Genomic DNA, 12,300 nt, shown 5'->3' with positions numbered 1-12,300 from the left:
CATGCTTTGCTCAGACTTTGGCTTATGTATTCCCTAACTATAGAGAAGGCTTCCTCCTTTTCCACCTGGTTCAGTAGAACACAACTGGAGTCTCTTCTTTTGGGCCACTGACTAAGTTTGCAGGAACAGGGCCCAGACCCTCTTAGGTAGCTGATCAAAGTGCTGGCAGTGGGGGTGGTAGAGAAGGAGGTGTGGATGTCCTGTTCCCTGAAGGCAGGGTTCATACTCATGATTCTAAAAGGTGATCAGAAATTTTCTCCATCAAACCCAGTGCAGATCCACAGACCACTTGCAGACTCGAGATAAAAGGTGGTGTTTCTGGGTCAGGTTCTTGAGTGGACTGGGTTCCTGTCTTCTTGAGAACACTGTGTGTCCTGCACAAATGGCTGCTGTCCTGCTCCTTGTTCTCCTTTTGCCAACTGGATACCTACTGATGCTGATTCCTTTCTCTCCAGCTCTGCAAGTACTTTATTCTAGATTTTATGTTCTCCCAGCAATAGCTGTTCATTTGTCTTGCAAGGTAAACAGCTGCTTCCTGCTGCTTTATCAGCAAACTTCATGCCATCCACAAATTCACTATCATCTTTTGATCAAATGCAGCTAATTAAAATAGTATTAAGTCAAGACAGTATTCTGAATTTCAAAGTTAAGTATAAGCCCTAGGCACAGCATGGGCATACTTAACTAGTGGGTAACTTTGCAAGTTGGTTATTCTTGAATTTACACATTCATATAAATTTTGTAATCAATTGGAATAGTTCTATGTAAGTCCTGCTGAGATTTAAAAAAATGGATTGAGTTCTTTACCATATTGTTTCCATCCATAATCATGATATTCCTCTTCATAATTCATGTTTTATCTTCTTCAATAAGACTCTACATTTCCTGTTTGACCCTCTTTCTGGGTAAACTTTCTAAAAATTGCTGCTGTGATTTTAAATGAATAGGACCGATATTCCTCTATAAAACTTCTCAGTATTGTTTGCATATTAATCTTATATTCGGTCACCTTTTTGAGCCGTCTTCATTGGTTCTGACAGCTTATCAATTGATTATCTTTGATCTTCTAGCTATCTCTTACAATGAAATTTTTTCACTTCCCAATATTTACATCATTAGTTTTTCTTATCTTATTGTACTGGTTGGGACTTCTGAGAACATTGCTGAAGAGGTAGAAAAGGGTATCCTTGTTTCATCTCTGACAAGAATGTATTCAGTATCTTTACCCTTGATATGATGTTTGCTTGAGAGATCTTTTATCAAGTTCAGGAATTTCTAGTTTGTAAGTTATTTTTGTTTTTAATAAAAAATGGTGTGTCCAAGTCTTACTCCAGTTTAAAACAAGTCCTCTTGAAGAACTCATGACTGAGATATGTAGAAGATCAATTGTTTTACTTTGGGACCCAGGGAGCTCAGCACTAAGCCAAGTGTCCTGTATAGGCACTGTCCCTCCCCACCCTCACCTTTCTGTCCTGTATAGGCACTGTCCCTCCCCACCCTCACCTTTCTGTCCTGTATATGCACTGTCCCTCCCCACCTTCACCTTTTTGTACTGTATAGGCACTATCTCTCCCCACCCTCACCTACTAATTTACAGTATCCTCTACTTTTTCTCTTACTTTACTATTTTATTGCATGATTTCCTGTCAATTGCCAAAAATCGTTAACACAATGAGAGGAAGTATAAATGAAAACTTTAAAGAAGATGTGGTTTATCTGGATTTAAATCAGAGAGGATTCTGATATGGGAAGGAAAACAGTTTGACCTTTTAATAACAAATCCATTAGTTACCAGATAATCACATGGAACTCTAAAACCATGGTTAATAAGTCTCTTGGGTGATCATATGAATCAAATCTCAGGAAATATCTGGAATAAAAAGTTGGATTCTGTAGGTCCTCAGGAATCTGGTCCAGAGAAAATCCAGTAGTTAAGTGAGGGCTGCTTATACTTTCATTGTTTAACGTAATTATTTGTCATAAGTACCCGTTTAGAGTAAAAACATTTTAATTTCATAGAATGAAGAGAAACCCAGGGGCCATTAACATTTTTCAGTAATAGGTGATTAATAAATTTATGTACAATCCTAGGCCATCTCAAATCCTCTTTGAAAGGCATCAAGGAAAAATGATTACATTTATCTTACAGTTGAGTGACCAAACTAAAAAATAACTACTCCACCTAAGAGAAGTGTAAATACAATCTGTAATTTATGATTTTATTGTCTCCTCTTTGTCAGGCCTTTAACTATGACATATAGTTATATACACATCAATTCCTTTCTCTCTTTAGGGCTTGAAAATGTAGAGTGATAGAAATGAATTTTAGGAAATGGTTTATCTGAAGAGGTTGCCCCACAAGTCCTCATATGGTTTGCCACTGTTTCACAACCCCCTTCACAGAAGACAGACCAATCTTTAATAAATTTATAAACATTAAGGTAACTTGAGACACATGTAGTAAAAAAGAAAATGAAGCTCACAAATTACTAAGTTATTGCTAATATGCAAACTTCCAGTCCATTCAAATTTGGTAAATCCAATCTACATGATTTAATGTAATTTTTTTAAAACATAATCCAGTTGGGAAACAAATGATGCATTTACACCCTTGACAGAGATGACAAGTGTGGTATTGTGACTGAGAAAGGGAAATGCAGTTCCTGGCTCTACAACTGTTCTGGCTCATCAAAGCTCACGGGACACGCGAGGTTCTGCTGTGCCAAGTGAAGTCAGGCAAATGCAATGGAAGGTGCACTGGGCTGACACACATTTTCATCATACAAGTCCTCTGGCAGTTCCTCTTCATCTCCGTCAGGAAAATACGTAGGGAATGGTAGATTTTTACAGAAGTCTTTATATACGGGTAGTTTAGAATCTCTGATCTGGGAGGAGAAGGTAAAGACCTTATTAATAAGTGCTACCAATTATTTCGTGATAGTCTGTTTTATTATTCATAATCAAAATTGCTCTTATATTTTCTAATGTTAGTAATATAACCATTACATGTATATAAAGTAAAAGGAACAATGTATTATTTTATTCCAATAAATTTAATTAATTTGATGACAGAACTATAATCTTCAATTATCTATCTCATGAGAATAAAAATTACTGATTATTTATATCTTGTCCATAATATAAAATTTCTAGAACTTCCCAATAGGATAAGTTTTATTTTATAATTACTACTAAGATATCAATTATATCCAAATTGATTTTTCAAATACAAAGATCTGACATAAACTATATACTTAAAAGATATTACCATTTACTTAATTACTGCATTGATTTTATTATCTACACATATTACCTACCTATTTTTATTATTTTATTTTCTACCGTAGATTTTTTTGAACTGAGGTTACTTTTGACTCTAAACACATAACCCAAAATATCAGGTTTTATCAAGAAAATTAGCTTATAGTTAGTAAGGAACACTGTCACTGAGAAGCTAAGGATAGTGATATTTAGCAAAAACAATCATGATAACCCCTAAATCTTTATAATAGCTCTATTTACTCTTTACATTCTAAAACTATTCTAATTATAGCTGTGAATTCATAAGCCAAGGAATAGTACAGATACTGACATGATGGATTTTATTTTTGGAAAATATTATTTGGTTCTATAAAGCTTCTGACATACTCCACAGCCTTCATTCAGAGTGAAATGAAAAAATTGCTTGTAATTATACACACAGAGTAAAATAAGGCATAATCATTTTGGCAGTAAGAAATGAATAATCTGGTTGAAATTAAGTACACAGCTGCTAGGAATAGCTAAGTACAGAAAAACATATTATTTTAATATGTCTCATAAAATTGTTCCAAGAAATTATCACTAACTTGCCCAGAGGAAAATAAACAAAATTTTTTTCCAATTCACTTATGTTGGTGTGAACTTTAACTTGGAAAAAAGTCATATTCTTACCAATTTAAATTGTCTCAGAATTTAGAATTGAAAATAAAATCCAAATAAACAAAACCAACAACCAAACCTTCTGTGCTAATTTGATAAATTAAAATTTAGTCATAAGTAACCTAAATAGCTCTCAGATACTTTTACATTTTTACAGCTCTATCATACCTGAGGAACAGTTCATCACACAGCACTGTGTATATATTCTAATTGTAAATGCCACAGTAATGTAATTCACTGACCTGAAACATAAATGATGGCATCCTATCTAAATCTCTTCTGTCCTGGTGGTTCTAAAGCTGAGGGCCAAAAATTTACAGCCCATCTTTAAAAAGCATACAAGATTCTATGGTATGTACTTTTGTGCATTTAAGCTACCCCTGGCTTTATTATTTCCCTGCCTTCACCAAGACTCCCTCACTACCTCACTCTTTTTGTATTAATGAATGTTGGCTAACCAGCTCAAATCCTTTCAGGAAAGAAGTGGGCAGGACACACAAAACAGGCAAATCTGAGAATAAATTTAAATTATACATTAGAATATAGGGACAAGCACACACAACAGCACTGAATGACACAGTACATTATGCTATACACAACAGTTTTTTAGCCTTCTGTAAAACAAAATTTAGTGAGTCTTTACTAATTTTAGAATAAAAATGTTACTGGAAGCCCTGTGCTCCGAGGGAGCAGGAGTGAGAGGACGTAATGAGGCCTCCTGTCTGGCAGGAAGTGCCTCAATCTCCAGGCACAAGTGGGATTTTTCACCTGCCATGGGGTCATACAGGGAAGAATAGAAAAAGCAGGGTGAAATGTTTTCATAAGATGTACTAAACTTGTGACATTTAAAACACCAACCCCACAAAACACTCCCCCATAAACCCACACTTCACTGTGTGGGACAGACATCTGCTTAAGGTTACTAAAGACAATTTGTATAGACTGCATTTCAAAGATGTTTTCCAAGATGGGTTCTGTTTTATGTAAAAATGTTTGTTGGAAATATACTCACTAGTGTATTAACAGTTCAAAGTGGACTAGACATTTCTTTGATGCTATAGTTTCTCGAAATATACTTGGATTCTTCTTTTGTAATTCCTTTGATGTACCCTCTGATGGGCCTCAGTGACAGCAAGCCTCTGTCCATTAAGAGACTTGATTGAGGCAATATTTTATGGAAGTAGATGGAAAATCTGAGTAATAAATGTTGATTATAAACCGCCTATAATAACTGGATCCAAATATCCCTGCACATATTATGGTTTTTTTAAGACAGCTGACCTATTAATTCATGCTGGCGTCAAAGAAAGTGCTGAGGTATATCTGAGAAGTCACAGCTGCCATAAGGCCCAGCTGGAAAGCCAGCAGACTAGAACCACGTACGCAGCAAAATGGGGAGAAAAGGGAGGATTTGAAAACATTTAAAAATCTATCTACTATGCAGTGTAATTTTGTTAAGGAAAATAATCATTTCCCTTTTTTTCTTCTTTTATTAGGTTTGATATTTATAACATGTAATAAATCTGGAATGTGAAGGCAGGAATACACTGAATGATTAAGACAAAATGTTATGAGATGTACAATGGCAACCTGCTGGTTTCAATTACCTGTCATTGTGTATATGACTTGGTCACCTGGAGATTGGAAACCTACTTTAACCTAAAAATCTGCGAACTTGAAAGACAAAAAAAAAAAAAGGACTTAACAAAAATTCATCAAATGCATTGTTTAAGAAAAATAAGAATAATCCAGTTAAGAATTGGAGTTCCTACATATGTCAGAATGCATCAAGCTACACACTATGTTTCATGCATTTTATTGTATGTACTTCAACATAAAAGTTTTTTAAAAAAAGAAAAAAAAAAACCCTTGGGTCTCATGGACTTTCAGTTTCATGTGTTAATAATCACTGCAGTATGTAAAAATAATTCAGTATTACAGATGTGACTGAGTTCCAGAGAGATAAATATTGTGCCTTTTGCTAGATAATAGAACCTATTTTATGAAAAGAATACATAAAGATCCAATCTGAAAAATCTGAGGTTTGAGTTTCAACCTATTTTTGTTGTTATTGTTGGAAAATTAATGAAGAACATAATTCTGGGAATTGCTGATATCACTTCTACTACAAATTTATTTTCAGAACAGAAGATTCAAAATTCAAAAGCGATCTCTCACTCTACATGTTGGCCTAAATCCCAGGCAGAATATTTATTTTGTATTTCACTTGGAAGTAAGTCTGAGAGCCAAACAGTTTTTCTTCAAATCCTACGCAACATGTTTGTTTTCTTCTCATTTTTAAGATAAAAGTGAACACGCACATTTTTAAGGAAAACACTTAAAGGTATATCAGAGCACTGTTACTAATAACAATAAAAAAAAAATCTCTCCTTAAATGTCTACCTTCAACACCTTTCTCCTTGACTCTCTCACTGAATTTCCACCTCATGTATCTGCAGTTTCTATGTGAAAGTACTATTAAAAAACTAAAGTTCTTTTTTGAAAGGACAGAGATATACTGCTACTTTGGTATAGCTACCCTTAGCACAGGACAATTGTTAACCTGCTCTTTTTGTGTTCCTAAGGAGCCTCTCCTTACTGGCCCTATCATTTTTGCAGGTTCATGGCTTTACAGACACAGGCTACAGGTTATTTTGTGCAATTTTTTTTAAGTTTTTTTTTTTTAATTAAAAAAAAAAAATTTTTTTTGATTTTTTAAGTCAGGTACTACTAAAAAGCAGAGAAATTTCACAGAGAATATATGGAAAAAGAACCACTTATTTTCAAGCCACATTTATGGGCTGATGGAGAATTTATGCCATACATCCATGTCTCAGAACAACAGAAAATAAAGACAGTTATACATACCTTTACTAAGCAATTTTTGTGCCCAGGTACAGAACCATTTACATAGATTATATTGTGCTTTGTGTTTATTCTCCACACCTAAAGAAAAAAAATCAAACTTTAAGAGTTAAAAATTTGAGAATATACTTGTATTAAACAACATGTTACTGAAAACCAAGGCTACAGAAGTCTTAATAAAGTAATAATCATACCAGCACTTCAAAATGTTCAATGAGAACTGAAAAAATTTAAGTCCTGTGGGTGACTCATAATGTAGGACTAACAGATGCATCTTACAGAGGTGGAAGAAAACTCACGTTTTGAATATAAATGTGGCTGAATGATCAAGACTGTCTGGGTATCTCAATGGACTGTGCAGGTGCCACCAAGACTAACAAGTTGAAATTCAATTCTATTTTAGTTTTAGTTAATACCAGTTTGCTGCAGCTAGGCTAGGAGAAGCCCAACCTCTCTGGGTCTAATTTTAAAAGTAAGTGTGCTGAGCGACGGCACTCAAACAGACCTTTATGTGGAGGAAAAACAAACGGGAGACAATAGCCCAGAAATGGCAGTGAGAGAAGAAAGCATCTGGGCGGAAACTGAGTTTGATCCACATCACACATCTAATAATGGCTAGGTATTAAAAACTACAGAAACTGAAATGCCTTTCTCACACTGAGAGAAAATACACACAAATAAATAGAAAAAGATGATTTCTGGTAAGTATAAAAGTAATAGAAGGGAAAAAAATTTTAGATTTACTTTATAAAATTTAAAAAACTTCTGCTGGTCAAAGTTTATAAATAAAATATCTACAACAGAGACTGGAAGTATATGCACCAAAACACTACCAGGGGTTATCTTTGGGCATTGTTTTATGGTGGCTATTTTCTTTTTTGTAGTTTCTATACTTTGAAATATATACACATACATATATAAACATTATTTGTCTTAAAATATTATATGACACCCATCATAGTACAACTCATTTTCATTTAGATAATACATATATTCCTCAAGTTAGTAGGGGATGAATTTAACTCCACCCTTACTAAATACATGTAATTATTTTATAAAAATGGATGTACACCACAATCCTTTTCTGTACCATCTGGTTTTGCCTATTTTGATGATCTCCATTTCCTCCTCCTCCTCTGCCACATGGACTTCCACCCACCCATGCACTTCACATAAAATCTAAGGTAATCTGGGATATAAGAGTCTACTTTTCTCTGTGCTTACCTAATGGCATAGCAACATATATATATGTGTGTATGTACATAGACAGAGAGGGTGGGGAAGCTTTTGTTCACTCTTATATAAAACCAGAGTATTATACATATAATGCTCTGAATTTAACTTTTTCCAAGCATCATTACCTTCCTGGTCAAATAGTAGATGACTAAGTTTTTCTTTTTAATGATGGCATGTTCCACGGCTTGGATGTTAAATGAACCCATACTACTATGACCCCTCCCCTAACACACACACTGGTTCCTCCTCCTGTAAATTACTATAAACTGACAATTAACAATAATTGTAAAACTTACCAGCACCATCATATACAGACATACATTAATACATATTTGGGTGCCTTTGTATTTAGGCATTAATTTATTCCTAAAAAGAGCCATTTTAGAAACTTACTTTCAGTCCAAATGCTGTCCTATCTATGTTTCCCATTTGTCCAGGCATTTTAGTTCCAGGCCAGACTCTGGCAACATCCTAAACAAAAGAACCAAAATTCGCACTTCTAAGTACTCTCAATTTCAAACAGTACTGATCAAGCCAAAATGCAAACTAAGATAGGCATTATTAAAATTGTTTAATTTTCCCCCCATTATGTTAGGCCCCAGTAAAGAACTAAATATGGCTTTACATACTTATCCCTAGAGGATTTCCTTTCCAAGTTAGATTACAGCAACAAAATAAATACAGACTAAGAAACAGACTTATGATAAAAACTCAGTAATGAGAGCAGCAACTGAACTAATACTGGTTGAAAAGTAAAGAAGAAAAAAAACAAAGGCCATATAAACACATCACACCACTTTTCAAAGCAAAAAAATAAAGTGGGCCACCTGGTCTGCCTCACTGACCTTCCGCGTGAAGTGACTGAATGGGCGCCATCTCCACAGTGCTCGGGATGGTCCTACTCTACCAGCCTTGCTTTGACGTCACTTCCCTTCCCCAGAAGGAGGAAAGGACAGAGGCAGTTAGCAGAATACTGGGTTTGTTTGTGCAGCCCTGGTTGTCTGATTCACATAAATCAAACAGCTACACACAGTCTGCCTCTGGCTTTGATAATGGATAATAATTCTACATCTAAAGAAGCTAATCCGAATTACATCTAAACTGGGAAAGCGTCTCACGACACATGAATTCTTGGAATATAAACATGTCTGCCTCACTACTCTCACATTAACAGGCCAAAATCCCAGTGGAAGTAGCTCACCAAATTGTTTAAAAAATAATTCTGATTATTATAGACTACGTATCACTTTCACTCATTCTACAAGTAACCCTTTCGTGATAAGCCCCTTGTTTAACATTTCATTACTAAAAAAGGACTCTGTCCTCCCCAATTTAGTCTCATTAAAACTATACCTTAGCTTTTAGGATTATAAAAAGACACTTACTAGCTAATCCTTAATGGAAGTATTTACAGAGGAAAATGTATTTCATGACAAATAATTGAGTTTTAACAGAAGGATCTTCTACAGGCCTAATTTTAAAGAGTTTTATTAAGACATAACTCACATACCACGTATTTCACCCTTTTAAAGTACGCAATTTAATAATTTTAGTGTACTCAGAGTTGTGCATTACTACAGTCAATTTTAGAACATCGTCATCAATCCACCACAGAACTTCCCCATCCAGTAGTGGTCACTCTCTTAAATCTTCCGACCTGTGCAACCACCAACCGCCGTGGTTTTGCCAGTCTGTGTCTGGCTTCCTTCACTGAGCATGTTTTCAAGCTTTATCCATGTGTCAATTAGGTAGATCATAGACACAAATTTTAAAACTCTTTTAAGAAAACCTAAGAGTAAATTTTCATGACCTCGGATTAGGCAAAGCCTTAGATACACCACCAAAAGTACAAGTAACAAAAGAAAATACAGATAATTAGCATGTGTCAATTCATCATTCCACTTTATTGTTACATAATATTGCATGAATATACCACGTTTTAATTATCATCAACTGAATGCTTGGGTTTAAAAAATTTTGGGGGCTATTATGAATGTGCTGTGAGTGTTGAAGCACAAGTTTTTGTGAGCATATTTTCATTTCTTTTGGGTATACATCTAGGAGTGAAATTGCTGGGTCATATGATAAATTTACACTGAACATTTTTTGCAACTGTTGAACCATTTTTCCAAAGGAACTGTACTGTTTTTACATCATTACCAACAATGTATGAGGATTCTTATTTTTGTATGTTCTTGCCCACATTTGTTATTCTTTTTAATTACAGTCATTCCAGTGTGTGTGAAGTGGTATCTCACTTCAGTCCAAACAGCATTTGGACTGAAAAGTTTTGATTTGCATTTCCCAGATTCTCTGATGGCCTAAGATGTTAAGTATCCTTTGCCAGTTTAACTGGGTTATCTTTTCACTAGTGAGTTGTAAGAATTCTTTATATATTCTGAATCACTGGTCTTAGCAGATACAATCTGCAAATGTTTTCTTTCAGTCTGCAAGCTGTCTTTTCATTTTCTTGATGGTATTGTCTGCAGCACAAAAGGTTTAAATTTCAATGAAGGCTAATTATCTGTATTTTCTTTTGTTACTTGTACTTTTGGTGTTGTATGGCTTTGCCTAATCCAAGGTCATGAAAAAATTTACTCTTACATTTTCTTAAAAGTTTTGAAATTTATGTCTATGATCTACCTAATTTTTGTAACTTTGTATTTTTATGTAATTTATAACTGTGTAATTTCACATTTATAAAAAGTTGCAAAAATAAACTCTCATACGCTTTACCCAACTTCACCAATGTTTACACGTTGTCCCATTTGCTTTACCACTCACTCTCTTTATATATGACTGTGCATCTTCTCCTTTACTATCTGAAGTTTGGTGGCAGACACCATGCTCTTTTACCTATACTTGTGTATTTCCTAAAAACAAGGACATTCTCTTACAGAACCACAGTACAATTATTAAACTCAGAAAACTTATTAGTATTTTATCTTAAGTCTGCAAATCTAATTTTGTCAACTGCCGCAATAATGTTCTTTATAGCTACTTCCCACATCCAGGACCCACTTTAGAATTACACTTTGCCCCTGTCATGTGTCTTTAGTCTCCTGATTTCTCTTCCTTGTCTTTCAAGACCTTGACATCTTTTAATACAAGCCTATATTATTCTGTAGAATATCACTCACTTTAGGTTTATCTGATTCCCCATGATTAGAAAGATTCAGGTGATGAATTTTTGGCAGGAATCACTATGTATTTCTTGGGAATCAGATCAGGAGGCACGTTAGTTTATCCAATTACTGGTTATGTATTTTGTTATCAGTTTAGCTAAGGATGTGTTCACTAGGTTAATCTACTAAGGTTATTGTTTTTACCTTTGTAATTAATAGGCAGTTTGTTTTGGGACTATGTAAATAGTCTACAGCAAGTTTTCAACACTTGTTTTAGCATCCATTGATGATTCCTCGATGAATCATTATTTCTATAATGGCTGTCAACAGTGAGACTCTAGCTCACCTTCCTTCTATATTCCTTAGCTTGGATTATACTGTAAGGAAGAGCAGTCTCTTTTCTCCTATTTATTTATTAACCTATCGATTCACTTTATTTGTATCAGTGAGCTCATGGATTCTAATTTTATTTCATGAATTTGTTAGTATTATTTTAAAAAGTTTCAGATCAAACTGCCCTGGTTTTTGCAAATGGGAGCTGATTTTAACTGGTCCCTGTGTCCTTTACATGTGCCACCAGTTTTTAAGCACCCTCTTCTTTTCTGTTATTTTAACTTCTAAAGGCATTATTAGTTTTAGTGAGAAGTAATTGACAAAGGGCATCATGATATTAGTTCCAGGTGTACAATGTAATGCTTCAATGTTTGTATGTATTATGAAATGATCACCATAGTATGTTGAGTTAATATCCATCACCACAGTTACAAAATTTTGAGATTAAAAATTTTAAATCTTAGCACCTTTCAAATATGCAGTGCAGCATTATTAACTCCAGTCACAATGTTGTACATTACATTCCTTGCTTTCTCCGCACCTGTTTTGGGTTCACCTTGCACTCTCCCTGCCCCATTCATGAAACAAACCATTTCTTCAGTAAGCCTACCCAAGAGCTAGTCTCCATGGTGCTCAATGCTACAGAACACCTTTGCTTTTAGGTTCTATCAGCAGACAGATATATACATACATACACACACATATACATATACACTGCCTATATACATATCTGTATTTATTTCTCTCCACACATAGTAGATGTGTGCTGATACCTACAATGTGCATTCCACACTGTAGGGTTCATTTTAATTTCCTACCT

The 12,300-nt window shown here is 34.7% G+C and overlaps 1 protein-coding gene across 1 annotated transcript in view; it reads right to left on the bottom strand.

The window, feature by feature from the left end:
- Positions 1 to 2,192: 2,192 nt before the first annotated feature.
- The window catches only part of MRPL3 (mitochondrial ribosomal protein L3), a 69,891-nt gene continuing 59,783 nt past the window's right edge, over positions 2,193 to 12,300 (bottom strand). Inside the window, exons 8-10 of the mRNA XM_036992138.2 lie at positions 8,416 to 8,493; positions 6,790 to 6,867; positions 2,193 to 2,885 (exon numbers count right to left, since the gene is read on the bottom strand). Coding sequence (XP_036848033.1) covers positions 2,733 to 2,885; positions 6,790 to 6,867; positions 8,416 to 8,493 — 309 coding nt within the window. The 3' untranslated portion in view covers positions 2,193 to 2,732. The remainder of the gene's footprint in view (positions 2,886 to 6,789; positions 6,868 to 8,415; positions 8,494 to 12,300) is intronic.

The sequence above is a fragment of the Manis javanica genome, chromosome 15 (assembly GCF_040802235.1).
Source record: "Manis javanica isolate MJ-LG chromosome 15, MJ_LKY, whole genome shotgun sequence".
NCBI classification, from domain to species: Eukaryota; Metazoa; Chordata; class Mammalia; order Pholidota; family Manidae; genus Manis; species Manis javanica.
This window is presented reverse-complemented; position numbering and strand designations above follow the sequence as displayed.